General features: G+C 51.5%; 1 protein-coding gene across 1 annotated transcript in view; it reads left to right on the forward strand.

The window, feature by feature from the left end:
- The window catches only part of TCTN1 (tectonic family member 1), a 32,917-nt gene that overhangs the window by 12,410 nt on the left and 3,812 nt on the right, over positions 1-16,695 (forward strand). The window contains exons 6-12 of the mRNA XM_084762755.1: positions 7,302-7,411; positions 8,742-8,762; positions 11,717-11,851; positions 12,396-12,521; positions 12,810-12,895; positions 13,610-13,750; positions 14,740-14,902. Coding sequence (XP_084618881.1) covers positions 7,302-7,411; positions 8,742-8,762; positions 11,717-11,851; positions 12,396-12,521; positions 12,810-12,895; positions 13,610-13,750; positions 14,740-14,902 — 782 coding nt within the window. The remainder of the gene's footprint in view (positions 1-7,301; positions 7,412-8,741; positions 8,763-11,716; positions 11,852-12,395; positions 12,522-12,809; positions 12,896-13,609; positions 13,751-14,739; positions 14,903-16,695) is intronic.

Consider the following 16,695-nt stretch of genomic DNA (forward strand, 5'->3'; position numbering starts at 1 on the left):
TCCTGTAGTTACCTTTCACCCAGGGGTCAGTGACATGGCTCAGCAGGTAAGGTGCTTGCCACTAAGCCTGACAATCTGAATTATCTCTGCGATAGACGCATGCCTTCCACCCATGTACATTATCCCTTGAAGTCATGCTAATATCCTCAGTTTTTTTTTAGATGTGGAAGTAGTGAGACTTTGGGTTTCTTTTTTCTTTTCACTTTTCTTTTCTTTCTTTCTTTTTTTTTTGGTTGTTGTTGTCTTTTTGTTTTTTAGGTTTTTTTTGTTTTTTGTTTTTGGTTGTGAATCTAGCCTTTATAGCCGAGCCATCTTGTCAGCCCTTTTTATTTAGTTTTTTGTTTTTGTTGTTGTTGTTTGTTGTTTTTTGAGACAAGAGTTTCCCTGTGTAGCCTTGACTGTCCTGGACTCACTTTGTAGTTAGTTTTTTTTTGTTTTGTTTTTTTTTTAAGATTTATTTATTTATTATCTATACAGTGTTTTGCCTGCATGTGCACCTGTCAGCCAGAAGAGAGCACCAGATCTCATTATAGATGGTTGTGAGCCACCATGTGGTTGCTGGCAATTGAACTCAGGACTTTGGAAGAGCAGCCAGTCCTCTTAACCTTCAGGCCATTTCTCCAGACCTTTCTTTAGTTTTTTGAGGTAGTGTCTCACTATATAGCCCCAGCTATCCCAGAACTCGATGCATTGATCGAGCTGACTTACCAAGATTCACCTGCCTCTGTGCCTCCATCCGCCAGACTGTGTTGGAGTTAAAGTCATGGGCCTTCATAGCCAGCTCTGGTTTGTTTTCTGAGTCAAGGTCTTTCCGTGTATCTCAGCCTGGTCTTTCCAATTCAGCCTCCCCAGTTCTGGGATCCTGAGCATGCACCTCATGCCTGCTTACATAGGATTTCTTGGGCTGGCTCCCACAATGAGAGCACTGCGACCACTGAGCTCCAGTGTCTTCCAGGACAGCAGAGAAGCCAAGAGTAGGCCTGGGCAAGATAAGGCCAGATCTGTGGCTTTGTGATTCTCGGCCTGCAGTGAGCGGCTGCAGTGAGGGGCTGCAGTGAGGGGCTGCAGTGAGGGGCTGCAGTGAATGGCTGTAGTGAGGGGCTGTAGTGAGGGGCTGTAGTGAGGGGCTGTAGTGAATGGCTGTAGTGAGGGGCTGTAGTGAGGGGCTGTAGTGAATGGCTGTAGTGAGGGGCTGTAGTGAGGGGCTGCAGTGAATGGCTGTAGTGAGGGGCTGTAGTGAGGGGCTGTAGTGAGGGGCTGCAGTGAATGGCTGTAGTGAGGGGCTGTAGTGAGGGGCTGTAGTGAATGGCTGTAGTGAGGGGCTGTAGTGAGGGGCTGTAGTGAATGGCTGTGGTGAGGGGCTGTAGTGAGGAGCTGTAGTGAATGGCTGTAGTGAGGGGCTGTAGTGAGGGGCTGTAGTGAATGGCTGTAGTGAGGGGCTGTAGTGAATGGCTGTAGTGAGGGGCTGTAGTGAATGGCTGTAGTGAGGGGCTGTGGTGAATGGCTATAGTGAGGGGCTGTAGTGAATGGCTGTAGTGAGGGGCTGTAGTGAGGGGCTGTAGTGAGGGGCTGTAGTGAATGGCTGTAGTGAGGGGCTGTAGTGAGGGGCTGTAGAAATTGGCTGTAGTGAGGGGCTGTAGTGAGGGGCTGTAGTGAGGGGATGCAGTGAATGGCTGTAGTGAGGGGCTGTAGTGAGGGGCTGCAGTGAATGGCTGTAGTGAGGGGCTGTAGTGAGGGGCTGTAGTGAATGGCTGTAGTGAGGGGCTGTAGTGAGGGGCTGTAGTGAGGGGCTGTAGTGAGGGGCTGTAGTGAGGGGCTGTAGTGAGGGGCTGTAGTGAATGGCTGTAGTGAGGAGCTGTAGTGAGAGGCTGTAGTGAGGGGCTGTAGTGAGGGGCTGTAGTGAATGGCTGTACTGAATGGCTGTAGTGAGGGGCTGTAGTGAATGGCTGCAGTGAGGGGCTGCAGTGAGGGGCTGTAGTGAGGGGCTGTAGTGAATGGCTGTAGTGAGGGGCTGTAGTGAATGGCTGTAGTGAGGGGCTGTAGTGAGGGGCTGTAGTGAATGGCTGTAGTGAATGGCTGTAGTGAGCGGCTGTAGTGAGGGGCTGTTGTGAATGGCTGTAGTGAGGGGCTGTAGTGAATGGCTGTAGTGAGGGGCTGTAGTGAATGGCTGCAGTAAGAGGCTATAGTGAGAGGCTGTAATGAATGGCTGTAGTGAGGGGCTGTAGTGAGGGGCTGTAGTGAATGGCTGTAGTGAATGGCTGTAGTGAGCGGCTGTAGTGAGGGGCTGTAGTGAATGGCTGTAGTGAGGGGCTGTAGTGAATGGCTGTAGTGAGGGGCTGTAGTGAATGGCTGCAGTAAGAGGCTGTAGTGAGGGGCTGTAGTGAATGGCTGTAGTGAATGGCTGCAGTGAGGGGCTGTAGTGAGGGCTGTAGTGAGGGGCTGTAGTGAATGGCTGTAGTGAGGGGCTGTAGTGAATGGCTGTAGTGAGGGGCTGTAGTGAATGGCTGTAGTGAGGGGCTGTAGTGAATGGCTATAGTGAGGGGCTGTAGTGAGGGGCTGTAGTGAATGGCTGTAGTGAGGGGCTGTAGTGAGGGGCTGTAGTGAGGGGCTGTAGTGAATGGCTGTAGTGAGGGGCTGTAGTGAGGGGCTGTAGTGAATGGCTGTAGTGAGGGGCTGTAGTGAGGGGCTGTAGTGAGGGGCTGCAGTGAATGGCTGTAGTGAGGGGCTGTAGTGAGGGGCTGTAGTGAGGGGCTGCAGTGAATGGCTGTAGTGAGGGGCTGTAGTGAGGGGCTGTAGTGAATGGCTGTAGTGAGGGGCTGTAGTGAGGGGCTGTAGTGAGGGGCTGTAGTGAATGGCTGTAGTGAGGGGCTGTAGTGAGGGGCTGTAGTGAATGGCTGTAGTGAGGGGCTGTAGTGAGGGGCTGTAGTGAATGGCTGTAGTGAGGGGCTGTAGTGAATGGCTGTAGTGAGGGGCTGTAGTGAATGGCTGTAGTGAGGGGCTGTGGTGAATGGCTATAGTGAGGGGCTGTAGTGAGGGGCTGTAGTGAATGGCTGTAGTGAGGGGCTGTAGTGAGGGGCTGTAGTGAGGGGCTGTAGTGAATGGCTGTAGTGAGGGGCTGTAGTGAGGGGCTGTAGTGAATGGCTGTAGTGAGGGGCTGTAGTGAGGGGCTGTAGTGAGGGGCTGCAGTGAATGGCTGTAGTGAGGGGCTGTAGTGAGGGGCTGCAGTGAATGGCTGTAGTGAGGGGCTGTAGTGAGGGGCTGTAGTGAATGGCTGTAGTGAGGGGCTGTAGTGAGGGGCTGTAGTGAGGGGCTGTAGTGAATGGCTGTAGTGAGGAGCTGTAGTGAGGGGCTGTAGTGAATGGCTGTAGTGAGGGGCTGTAGTGAGGGGCTGTAGTGAGGGGCTGCAGTGAATGGCTGTAGTGAGGGGCTGTAGTGAGGGGCTGCAGTGAGGGGCTGTAGTGAGGGGCTGTAGTGAGGGGCTGTAGTGAGGGGCTGTAGTGAGAGGCTGTAGTGAATGGCTGTAGTAAGGGGCTGTAGTGAATGGCTGTACTGAATGGCTGTAGTGAGGGGCTGTAGTGAATGGCTGCAGTGAGGGGCTGTAGTGAATGGCTGCAGTGAGGGGCTGTAGTGAGGGGCTGTAGTGAATGGCTGTAGTGAGGGGCTGTAGTGAGGGGCTGTAGTGAATGGCTGTAGTGAGGGGCTGTAGTGAGGGGCTGTAGTGAATGGCTGTAGTGAGGGGCTGTAGTGAGGGGCTGTAGTGAATGGCTGAAGTAAATGGCTGTAGTGAGCGGCTGTAGTGAGGGGCTGTAGTGAATGGCTGTAGTGAATGGCTGTAGTGAGGGGCTGTAGTGAATGGCTGCAGTAAGAGGCTGTAGTGAGGGGCTGTAATGAATGGCTGTAGTGAGGGGCTGTAGTGAATGGCTGTAGTGAGGGGCTGTAGTGAGGGGCTGTAGTGAGGGCCTGTAGTGAATGGCTGTAGTGAGGGGCTGTAGTGAGGGGCTGTAGTGAATGGCTGTAGTGAGGGGCTGTAGTGAGGGGCTGTAGTGAATGGCTGTAGTGAGGAGCTGTAGTGAGAGGCTGTAGTGAGGGGCTGTAGTGAGGGGCTGTGGTGAGGGGCTGTAGTGAATGGCTGTAGTGAGGGGCTGTAGTGAGGGGCTGTAGTGAGGGGCTGCAGTGAATGGCTGTAGTGAGGGGCTGTAGTGAGGGGCTGCAGTGAGGGGCTGTAGTGAGGGGCTGTAGTGAGGGGCTGTAGTGAGGGGCTGTAGTGAGAGGCTGTAGTGAATGGCTGTAGTAAGGGGCTGTAGTGAATGGCTGTACTGAATGGCTGTAGTGAGGGGCTGTAGTGAATGGCTGCAGTGAGGGGCTGTAGTGAATGGCTGCAGTGAGGGGCTGTAGTGAGGGGCTGTAGTGAATGGCTGTAGTGAGGGGCTGTAGTGAATGGCTGTAGTGAGGGGCTGTAGTGAGGGGCTGTAGTGAATGGCTGTAGTGAGGGGCTGTAGTGAGGGGCTGTAGTGAATGGCTGAAGTAAATGGCTGTAGTGAGCGGCTGTAGTGAGGGGCTGTAGTGAATGGCTGTAGTGAATGGCTGTAGTGAGGGGCTGTAGTGAATGGCTGCAGTAAGAGGCTGTAGTGAGGGGCTGTAATGAATGGCTGTAGTGAGGGGCTGTAGTGAATGGCTGTAGTGAGGGGCTGTAGTGAGGGGCTGTAGTGAGGGCCTGTAGTGAATGGCTGTAGTGAGGGGCTGTAGTGAGGGGCTGTAGTGAATGGCTGTAGTGAGGGGCTGTAGTGAGGGGCTGTAGTGAATGGCTGTAGTGAGGAGCTGTAGTGAGAGGCTGTAGTGAGGGGCTGTAGTGAGGGGCTGTAGTGAGGGGCTGTAGTGAGGGGCTGTGGTGAGGGGCTGTAGTGAATGGCTGTAGTGAGGGGCTGTAGTGAATGGCTGTAGTGAATGGCTGTAGTGAATGGCTGCAGTGAGGGGCTGTAGTGAGGGGCTGTAGTGAATGGCTGTAGTGAGGGGCTGTAGTGAGGGGCTGTAGTGAGGGGCTGTAGTGAGGGGCTGTAGTGAATGGCTGTAGTGAGGGGCTGCAGTGAGGGGCTGCAGTGAGCGGCTGTAGTGAATGGCTGTAGTGAGGGGCTGTAGTGAATGGCTGCAGTAAGAGGCTGTAGTGAGGGGCTGTAGTGAGGGGCTGTAGTGAATGGCTGTAGTGAGGGGCTGCAGTGAGGGGCTGCAGTGAGCGGCTGTAGTGAATGGCTGTAGTGAGGGGCTGTAGTGAATGGCTGCAGTAAGAGGCTGTAGTGAGGGGCTGTAGTGAGGGGCTGTAGTGAGGGGCTGTGGTGAGGGCCTGTAGTGAATGGCTGTAGTGAGGGGCTGTAGTGAGGGGCTGTAGTGAATGGCTGTAGTGAGGGGCTGTAGTGAGGGGCTGTAGTGAGGGGCTGCAGTGAGGGGCTGTAGTGAATGGCTGTAGTGAGGGGCTGTAGTGAGGGGCTGTAGTGAATGGCTGTACTGAATGGCTGTCGTGAATGGCTGCAGTGAGGGGCTGTAGTGAGGGGCTGCAGTGAGGGGCTGTAGTGAGGGGCTGCAGTGAGGGGCTGTAGTGAGGGGCTGCAGTGAGGGGCTGTAGTGAGGGGCTGTAGTGAATGGCTGTAGTGAATGGCTGTAGTTTCGGGCTGTAGTGAGGGGCGGTAGTGAATGGCTGTAGTGAGGGGCTGTAGTGAGGGGCTGTAGTGAGGGGCTGTAGTGAGGGGCTGCAGTGAGGGGCTGTAGTGAATGGCTGTAGTGAATGGCTGTAGTGAGGGGCTGTACTGAATGGCTGTAGTGAATGGCTGTAGTTTCGGGCTGTAGTGAGGGGCGGTAGTGAATGGCTGTAGTGAGTGGCTGTAGTGAGGGGCTGCAGTGAGGGGCTGTAGTGAGGGGCTGTAGTGAATGGCTGTAGTGAAGGGCTGTAGTGAGGCGCTGTAGTGAGGGGCTGTGGAGAGGGGCTGTAGTGAGGGGCTGTAGTGAATGGCTGTAGTGAGGGGCTGTAGTGAATGGCTGTAGTGAGGGGCTGTGGTGAATGGCTGTAGTGAGGGGCTGTAGTGAGGGGCTGTAGTGAGGGGCTGTGGAGAGGGGCTGTAGTGAGAAGGTAGGTAACATGTTCTATTGAGAAGAAGCTTCGTGCACATAGTAGGTCATTGTCAGTTAAAACCAACTGAAGTCTGGTGAGATGGGCATAACTCAAACCCTAGCTCTTAGGAGATGGAGGAAGGAGGACACCAGTTTGAGGCCAGTCTGGGCTACATAGTGAGACCTTGTCTCAAAAAGCAACAAGCCGAGCTCATATTCCATTTCCACTTTTTCTATTGACGAAGCTCAAAGTTGGAAGCTGTGGGAGCCATAGTCTCCTGCAGTAGCTGGCAGAACAGTCGGTCACACCCCGCCAACAGTAGTGTAACATATGGATCAAGATTACCAGAGCTCCTGCAGGAAGGCGTGGCCCGCATGCAAAGCCCCATGCAGATTGTGACAGTGACAGCCAAGACAGAGACAACTGCGGTGCCCATTAGCAGGGAACTGGGGAGTAATTATGCTGCATCCGAGAGAGAACACTAATTATCCCGTCGAGGCTGCTGGAAGGTCTTCAGGGTTTGCTCGTAGCTCATGGAAAAAGCAGAGTAGTGTATCATGCATGCATCTGTGTCCAAAAGGGGAAAATAATTGTTAAAAAAACTCTTTGATGTGTGTGTTTTATTTGCACAGTATTTCTAAAAGCTTCAGCCGGCAGTTCTGCTTCTCTGGGACCTGGGTGAAGGACAGAATTGGAAAGAGACACTGCCCAGGAGCTTCTGTGCTTTTTGAATTTAGAATATTTTATGCATGTTTTTCCTAGTTGAAACTCAGTTGTTTTGTTTTGGTTTTTTGTTTGTTTTGAGGCAAGGTTTCTTTGTGTATCCTTGGCTGTCCTGGACTGGCTTTGTAGACCAGGCTGGCCTCGAACTCATAGTGATCCACCTGCCTCTGTCTCCCAAGTGCTGGGATTAAAGATGTACGCTACCATGCCCAGGGAAACCCAGTTTTTAAGCCCCATTTTATTTTATTTTATTGTGTTTTTTGAGACAGAGTTTCTCTGTGTAGCCTTGGATGTCCTGGACTCAATTTGTACTCACAGAGATCTGCCTGTTTCTGCCTCCCTGAGTGCTGGGATTACAGGCATGCGCCACCGCCATCTGGCCTTAAGCCCCATTTTAAACACCTGCCTCTCTTCAGTTCCCATGTGCTAGCTGAGCATGTTCTGTTTCCCTCCCCACCCCGTATGCCACCGTTCCCAGCGTTCCTGGTGAACCAGGCCTTCGAATGCAGCCGCAGAGTGGACATAGATCAGTGTGAAGGGATGGAAGCCCTCAGCCTGGCTCACTACAGCAGCCCTGCCATTCTGAGGGTAAGAGTCATCTGGAAGCGGAACTGGAGGACTGTGTTCTGGTCTGTGCACCTGTAAGATGCAGAGTGACCTTGGCACATGCCTCACCCCAGTGTGAGGTTGTGCTCTGGAGCACTGTGGCATCAGTGGCTGCTGAAGTTTGTATGTAGTCGGTTGTATCTTGTTTCCATTCAGTTTTAAAATTCCTTTCATTCATCTGACCAAGACAGATGACCAAGACCAGGTCTTCAATGACTTCTCACAACCTCAGAAGTTATACAGTGTTGAAATGTCTGTGATGCTAACTGTCCTAGCAATACCATAACAAGTGGGCTCTCAGGAACAGCAGTGGGCTAGTTGGGCACCAAGGACCCAAGGAAAGGGCCATTTCCTAAGAGCTGGTGACGGGGCTGGAATGGTGAGTGAGTGAGGCCCTGGCCCACTTGATGGAGAGGGAGGCTGCAGAAACGAAGTGGTGACTCAGCCATGGATTATGTCCAAGGCGCTCCTGATTTCTGCTTTTTATTAGGGTTGCGCAAGGGTAGGGCCGCCTGGACTTCCATATCAGAGTCAGCTTTACTCCTCCCCTCTCTCTTGTTGTTTTCTTTTTCTTTTTCTTTTGGTTTTTCGAGACAGGGTTTCTCTGTGTAGCCTTGGCTGTCCTGGACTCCCTTTGTAGACCAGGCTGGCCTCGGATTCTCAGCGATCTGCCTGCCTCTGCCTCCCAAGTGCTGGGATTAAAGGCCTGGCACCACGCCCGGCTTCCTCAGTTTTTCTAAGTTGCTCCTCCAGGTCTGAGTTCTAGTAAGTTTGAATTCTCAGGTTGTCCTAGAGTGTGGCAAGGTGTAGCGCTCAGCACAGGCTGTCCCAGGCATGCCTCATCTGTCACCTCCCCAGGGCACTCTGGCCTGAGCAGGTATGTGGCTGTGAGTGAGAAGGCGAGCCTTTTGGAAAGACAGCTGAGTTACGGTGTCATCAGGCTGAGGCTTGAAGAGGAGACCAGTGACAGGCCCTGGGAATCTTCTGTGCCAGGGATGTCATCTCCAGTGAAGACAGGTGTGTGAAAGCAGCAGGCAGGGCCCAGCCATGCCTCTTTCCCCAGTGTTAGGGCCGTGAGGCAATATGGCAGGCCTCTGGAGTGGTGCTTGTCGTGGTAAGGATGAGATTATAGAGGGAAATACAGTAATTAGCACATGATAGAAGCACACAGACAGCCAGTCCTGAGTGGGGACACTGCTGTTGTCTTGGTGCTGGCTCTAATGATGAATGTGGCCTCTGCTGAAGTCTGAAAAAGCTGTAGAAATGCATCTCTTTGTTGTGCCTAACTCAGTTGTTGTTTGTTTTTGTCTAGGTGCCTAATTCAACGACACAGGTAAAGGGACCCCACCCCCCCAATCTGTGTGTGTGTGTGTGTGTGTGTGTGTGTGTGTGTGTGTGTGTGTGTGAGAGAGAGAGAGAGACAGACAGACAGACAGACAGACAGACAGACAGACAGACAGAGATTTAGTGGAGATGGAATGGGGAGGGTGTGTAATGTGTAGGCATATGTTGTTGGCCAGAGGTCAACTACAGGTATCACATTCCCTGGGTTGCCCACTTTTTTTTTTTCTAAAGAAATCTAAAGATTCCTGTTTATCTTTACCCAGGCTTAGAAGCATATGGTATTAATCCTGGCAATTGGAAGGCAGAGGCAGGCAGGTCTCTGTGAGGTCATGGCCAGTGTGGTCTACATAGAGAGTTCCAGGCCAGCCAGGGCTATACCGTGAGATCCTATTCTCAGACAAAACCAAACAAAAGCTGTGCCCTGCCTTTCTGTGACGTACTCCTCCAGGCTCTAGAAGTGCCTTGATTCTACCATTGCAGAGCTACCCAGTCCACATGTCTAGACTGGTGCCCAGTGGCCTTTTGATTTTAACAACAGCTAGGTAAGTCACAACCCAGGGTTCCCCACTTGACTCAAGCCGTTGGGGGCAGCTTGGTAGGCATAGGCAGTTGTAGGTTGCTTTGGTCGTGGGAGCAGACATGTAAGGACTGCTTTTTTATTTCTAAGGTGACAGCTTCAATGCTTGCCAGTTTAAGCCATAAACAGCGTGGCATAGATTGAAAACAGTGCAATGAGCAGGTGCTTTGAGTACCTGCCCAAATAGTGGCTTCCAAGAATTGAGTCCGTGTCAGAAGCAGCTTGGCTGTCCTTAGGGATTGCTTGTGGCTTTGTCACTCCTCTGGTGATGGTCAATAACAAATGTCCCTTGGTAGCGTCAGAGTCACCAGACTTCCTGATACTGCTAAAAAGTTTGTCTGGAAGCTGGACATTGGTGGTACACGCCCTTAATCCCAGCACTCAGGAGTCAGAGACAGAGGGATCTTTGAGTTCAAGGCCAGCCTTGTCTACAGAGTGAGTTTCAAGATAGCCAAAGCTACACAGAGACCCTGTCTTGAAAACCAAAAGAAAAATTTGGTTCTGTGTTTCCCTGATCCTGCTGCCTGCCTAGTTAACCACTGTATGTGAGGTGGCTGGAAGGCTGGGTGTATCTCCTGAGGCAAGGGTTTGCTCTGGGAAGCTGGGGTTCTGGCTGTGAACCTAAGCTTGAGTGTAGAGTTGAGCATGTTCTCTCTCCCTCTCTCTCTCTTTCTCTCTCTCTTTCTCTCTCTCTCTCTCTCTCTCTCTCTCTCTCTCTCTCTCTCTCTCTCTCTCTCTCTCTCTCTCTCTGTGTGCATGTGCACACACTTAGTGAAGCCATGGATTGTGTGTGTTTAAAATGTGCCATGAGGCTTCCCCCTTTCTGGTGCTGGGTTGTGAACCCTGTTCTCCCACATGCTGACCACTCTGTCAAAGTGACCGATTCTGTATCATTTAGTGCCTAACCCCAGGGTGTTCTCATCACTCGTAAGAATTCCAGGGCCCCTTAGGTGTCATCCCATCGTTTTCTCTGTTCTGCTCCAGGCCCTGGTGACCATTTTGGTTTCTGTGCATTTGCCTGTATAGACACTCCACGTCTAGTGGAGTCTGCAGTGTATGTGGCTTTTGATGTCTGGCTTTTTTCCTTGATGTTTTTTAATTTTTGTTTTGTTTCTGAGACAGAGTTTCTCCGTGTTAGCCTTGGCTGTCCTGGACTTAGTTTGTAGACCAGGCTAGCCTCGAAGTCAAAGGGATCCGCCTGCCTCTGCCCTCCAAGTGCTGGGATTACAGGTGTGTGCCACCACACCCAGCTTTTGATGTTTTCAAGACTTACCCATGATGTAGCATGTTTGAGCATTTGATTTTTTTTTAAGTTTAGTTTTTTTAATTTTCTATTTTATGTACATTGATATAAGGGTGTAAGATCCCTTGGAATTGGAGTTACAGACAGTTGTGAGCTGCCATGTGGGTGCTGGGAATTGAACCTAGGCCCTTTGGAAGAACAGTCAGTGCTCTTAACCACTGAGCCATCTCTCCAGCCTGGGAATTTGATTTTTGTTTTTGTTTTTTGAGACAGGGTCTCTCTGTGTAGCCTTGGCTGTCCTGGACTCACTTTGTAGACCAGGCTGGCCTCGAACTCACAGCGATCCACCTGCCTCTGCCTCCTGAGTGCTGGGATTAAAGAGGCATTTGATTTTTATGTGTGAGTAATGTTCTTTGTACAGATGGACACTTGTGTGGTCCATTTCTTTCTTTCTTTCTTTTTTTAAGAAGATTTATTTATTTATTAAGTATACAGTGTTTTGCCTGAATGTACGTCTGCATGCTAGAAGAGGGCACCAGCTCTCATTATAGATGGTTGCTGGGAATTGAACTCAGGATCTTTGGAAGAGCAGGCAGTGCTCTTAACCTCTGAGCCATCTCTCCAGCCCTTGAGTCATCTCTCCAGCCCTGGTCCATTTCTTAGCTGATGGACTTTCCGGTTGTTTCCATTTCATTGATGAATAGGCTTAAAAAAAAAAAAGATTTATTTATTAACAATACAGTGCTCTGCCTGCATGTAATACCTGCAGGCCAGAAGAGGACATCAGAACTCATTATAGATGGTTGTGAGCCACCATGTAGTTGTTGGGAATTGAACTCAGGACCTCTTGAAGTGCTGTCAGTGTTCCTAACCTCTGAGCCATCTCTCCAGCCCCATGAATAGGCATCTTAAAATGCTGCTTTATGAGTTTTCTCTGAACATGTGTGTATGTGTGTGTGATTGCTTGGAAATGCCTGTACTCTTGCAAAAGTGGCTTCATAGCCTGCACAATGTGTGGCCGTGTGCGTGTCCTGTGCTTTGCATTTGTTGCAAACAGGGTCACCTGTGCTGTATGTCGCATGTAGTAGCCTCATAACTAAGGCTGTACTGTCTTCCCTCTCAGGTCTCCATCAAGATCCAGTCTGTCATGTATCGGTCTCTCAATCACACGCTGACCCGCTTAGAAGGCCATGGTGTCCTGCGGCCGTCTCTGGTCAGCTCTGGGCAAGACAGACTCTGCAGCAACGTTGTTCTCCAGGTAGGTGCCTGGTACAGCCTTGCAGTCTGACTGCCTGCCTCCAGCCTGGTGGTCTCTCGCCATACTGTGGTGATGCCTGGCCCCCAGTTGCTTCTGCTGTTCTGCTCTCTCTCATCAGAGGTCTTTACATGTCTCCATAAATCCAACATTTGCAAGCATATATCAGCATTTCCTAGTCGGGGCTGGTTTAGTGAGAGACTGTCTCTAGGCAGTAAGTCACGCAATTACAGAGCAAGGTACTCACTGTCATGGTCTAGCCTCTGCATGTGCACACATGGGTACACACAGACTCACATACTCACGGTCATACACCACACATACAGTTTATTGTCAGCACCATTTATTTGATTGAGCTCATTTCTTCTGCAAAACTAGGCTGTTCACATTGTGCTTGAGTCAGCTGACCTGACAGAGAAGCTTGGTGACTGTCCACTGGGATGCTCGGGGGTGTCATTGATGTGATTGGACAGCAGAGTGGGGGGCTGGCTTCTCTGTGGCTGCTGAGTGGGCGTGGGCAGAGGTGGATGAGCCCATTCTGCCCCAGGTGCAGTACCGTCTGGTGTACACCGCCACAGGCCAGGTCCAGGACGCTGGCCTCTCCCTCGTTCTTGGGACATTGAGCAGCACAGTGAGTCTCCTGCAACAGAAGTTTGAGATTCTCTTTATTCAGGTACGTGTGAGAGTTGTGTTTGGCTGGCAAGTTGAGGAAAGCCTGACTTCTGGGGGCACAATCCGTTTAGAAGCGTGGCCCAGCTCCCCAGCCCGTGCCGGCAGTGGCGTGTGCGTTTGCTGGAAGCCGGGTGCTGTCCCATGCTTGCGGGCTCACAAGTGCTGTCCTCCCACTCTGGGATCCATTTATACTTGAGAAGGGGGGGGGCTGTTCTTCCAGATGCTGCCTCTCATGCCCCCGCGCCTGTTACCTAAGTAACGTTGCACAGGATGTCACCGTGTCTTTCAGCATGGAACCAAGCCTGTTCCTCTCAGTGGCAACCCTGGTTACAGGGTGGGACTCCCGCTGGCCGCTGGCTTTTTGCCTCAGAAGGGGTATCCTTTTCTTGGGTCTGTGGAGATGGTCACCTTCCCTGTCTACATGGGCGAGCTGTGCTTTCATTTGTTGCCAAGGCTGCTGTGGGAAGGAGGCGCCTGGCTGGCCAGAGCTTCCTCTGGGCTGTGAAATGTGATGGGTTGGCCTTAAGTAGAGACCTGCAGGCCTCAAACTCACACGCATCCTTCTGCCTCTGCCTCCTGAGTGCTGCTGGCATTAAAGGTCATTCCTTGGTGTTGCTTTGTGTCTGAGGCTGACCTTGGCCTTGATCTCAGGATTCCTGTGGCATGTGCCACCACACCTGGCCAGGTCGCATTTAAATAGACTCTTAAACAAACTTTGTAGCTTTGAAAAGTGGAACTTGATCTGTTTTTCTCTTGGAGGAGATTGACTTGAGCATACTATTGCTCTGCCCCCAAGCTGTGCCCTGCCTGGTCTTGAACTCACTTATAGTTCAGGTAGTCCTCAATTGTGCAAGCCTCCTTAGCCTTTTGAGTAGCTTGTCACAGGCCTGGCCACCACAGCTGGCTGGAATTAGTCTTGGAGGCAATCTAGTCGAGGAGATTTACCTGCATCTTTTGCCCCTTCCTGGGAACAAGCCAGGGTTCCCGAGAGGGGATTGCACCTCGCTCAGGTTGCACAGTGATGCTGTCTGATTCCTGGGCAGTCTGGCTGCTCTGGAACTGTTGACTGTCCCTTAACAGTCTGTGAATGGCTGGGATTATCCAAACAACGAACAGACACGGCCAACTTACTATTCTTCGTAGCACAGCCAAGCAGGACTGCCTCTCGGGCGAGGGGCTCCGGGACCCTGTGCTATTTGGCTACAATGTGCAGTCTGGCTGTCAACTCAGGTGAGAGGCAAAGAAAGCGCCCGCCCTTCCATGTTAACTAAGCAGCTAGCAAAAGCATGCAGCCCTTTCCATCCCAACCATGGTAGAGACTGAGCTCAGAGCTCAGAGTGCTTCGTGGCTAAGGGTAAATAGCAACTAGCATTTGAGTTCTGAGCAAAAATATTTTCCCTGAACATCCTTCCTGTTTCTGGATTTTTAATTTTTACAGCACAAGAAAACCACTGAAAGAAAACTGGAATGTGCTATGGGAAACAAGGCCTCCCTACATAGCTCAGGCTAGACTCAAACTCCTGATGCCCCTTCCTCAGCCTCTTGAGCACTGTGATGGCATTTCTTTGGTTCTGCACATTTGTTGCTTAATTCCCTCTCTGTACAAACAGACCCCCCCCCTTTCTATGTGACAGAGTTTCTCTTTGTAGCCTTGGCTGTCCTGGACTCTCTTTATAGACCAGGCTGGCCTCGAACTCCACAGAGTCCTGCCTGCCTCTGCCTCCCTGTATGCTGGGAATCAAGGCGTGTGCCACCACACCTGGCACAAACCCTTGTTTTTGTGCCTTCTATTTCCCCACACACACACCCATGCCCTTCCCACATCTTTGGAGTAACTTCTGTCTCTCGTTTGATTGCTAGCTCAGGTCTCTGCTCAGCATTTCTTCCCAAGATCCCCACTGAGCACTTTACCGCAGGATGCCAGGAGGCAGAGCCCAGGATAAACCCTGGTTCCTTACTGAGGAACTTGCATGTGCCAGCACCCTACAGGATAGGCCCTGGGAAAGCCTGGCTTCTGGCCATGGCTCCGCATACAGAGAGAGATGGAGGAACACAGGTTGGGTCCTCTCCTTGACCAAGATGCCCCAAAGACAGGGCCGCCTCAGCAGTTAGAGGACCACGTTTTGGAGAGGAAGGAAGGATGGAAGGAAGTATAGAGGCAGGCGTGTCCTGGAGGTTGTCAGTGCCTCCCTCAGTTGGCTTCTCTTTCCTTCCCAAAGACTGACAGGCACCATCCCATGTGGGCTCCTGGCCCAGAAGATGCAGGATCTGCTGAGAGGCCAGGCCTTCCCTGACTACGTGGCTGCGTTTGGGAATTCCCGGGCCCAGGATGTGCAGGACTGGGTGCCCGTGCACTTTGTCACCCTCTCCTCCAATATGAAGGTAAAGAGTGAGAGGATGCTGTGGGCCACAGGCGGGCTCGGGTGGGAGTCCAGGTCAGCCAGGGCTACACAGAGAAACCCTGACTTTAAAAACCAAAAGAGAGGAGATGGAGGATAGAGGACAGAGAGAAGGGGAGGGGACAAAGGGCTGGGGGTGGAGGGGCTGATGTGTGCCCCAGAGGGCAGAGACAGGCATGGCCCATGGGAAAGTGGCAGTTTATAAAGGCAAACCCCATTTAAGGATGAGGTGTTTAATTTTAATTGGGCATGTTAATTAGGGTAGCCCAAGGGGGCTTTTGATTGCTGGACTTCAATACTTTGATAGCTGGACCCTGGTAGTCAGCCTCAGGAGGAGGAAGTGGACAGATAGTGAGGAGACCTTGGTGGCTAGCTTCAGGAATGTAATCTAAGGATTTAACAAGGCAGAGGGAATGGGGGAGAAGGGCCGTGTTGTCATGGTTGGGCCTACTAGAGCCCTTCAGAAACAACATCACTGACCTCCCAGGGTTGTCCAGGGGCTTAAGTTCATTTTGCTGTTGGCAGGACATAGTGGTCACTCCATAAACTGGGAGCACAAGTGACCACCATAGTCACTATGGTTGAGAAATCCCCTGATCCAAAAATGTGACATCTAAATCTGAAACCACCAATGGCCTCATGTGGTGACTACAGTCAAAACTTGGGCATGCTGAAATACCGTTATCTCTAGCCTTTCTGTGAGGCGAGCATGAACAGTGGATTTCCCATCTAGCCTTGCGACTTTCCCAGTCATCATGGCCATGCACATAATCCAAAATGCAGGGTGTTGGGTCCCCCAGACCTTCCTCCAGTCTTCTAGTCCAGGATGGTCAGCTTGGACAGCAGTGATGCAGTAAGCCTTCCTCAGGCATGTGGTGGCTCCACTCCTTTTTCTATGCCCTCTGGGCTATAATGGCAGCCCACCTACACATGAGCTCTTTCAATTCCAAAGTTCCCCAAAGAGTTTAATGGAAGCTGACATCCTACAAATAGCTTCCTGGTCACACGTGACTCTCCCGCCCACCTTCTCCTTTTGTCTTAGCAGCAAAGTGTGGGCTGTCCCCAGCGGAGGTGTGCACCCCATTCTCCCCTAATTGCCCAGCTATTTCTTGTCACTGCTGCTTCAGGCCTCTCATTATCTCTTTGTATATTTATAAGGAGTGGTGCTGTGGGGAGAGGAACCTCACCAGATCCCCACTCCAAAGATGGCTTAGCCCCTGTGCTCAGCCTCCAGTGAACCTGGGGTATGGCTCTTAGCTTCCTGGCACTGGGTAAGGACACCAGTCATTAGTTGCAGGGGAAGCAGGCCCAGGGCATCTGTTGTTCACACCCACTGCACCTGCAGCTTCTAGCAACAGGATATTGGCAAGCTGGCTCAGTGACAGAGTTTCTAAGAGGCAAGCTAAGGAATCCTGTTACTGCCTTGGCAGTCTCCAGTTTAGCAGGTCTGCTAGCTTTTTAATGCCAGGACATAATTTAGAAAAATATCTGTGGAAATTCAAACATACAGGAAAGTATCATAGCTTAGGGAGCTCCTCACCTACCCACTGTGCAGCTCCTGCACTTCCACAGTTACCAGCAAGAGGAAGGTCTGGGGGGCCCAGTGTCCATTTAACTTGGCGCTGCCCAAGCAGAGGTCCTGGGGCAGAGTTGGATTTCACTCAGGCTGGCTCCTCACTGAAGATGACATACTCTTAACCTTTGTTTAGTTGGTTTGTGACAGGGTCTCTATAAAGTCCCGGCTGTCCTGGAACTCACTGTATAGTCCAGGCTAGC

This window comes from Acomys minous (genome assembly GCF_964271855.1).
Source record: "Acomys minous genome assembly, chromosome: 16".
Lineage (NCBI taxonomy): Eukaryota > Metazoa > Chordata > Mammalia > Rodentia > Muridae > Acomys > Acomys minous.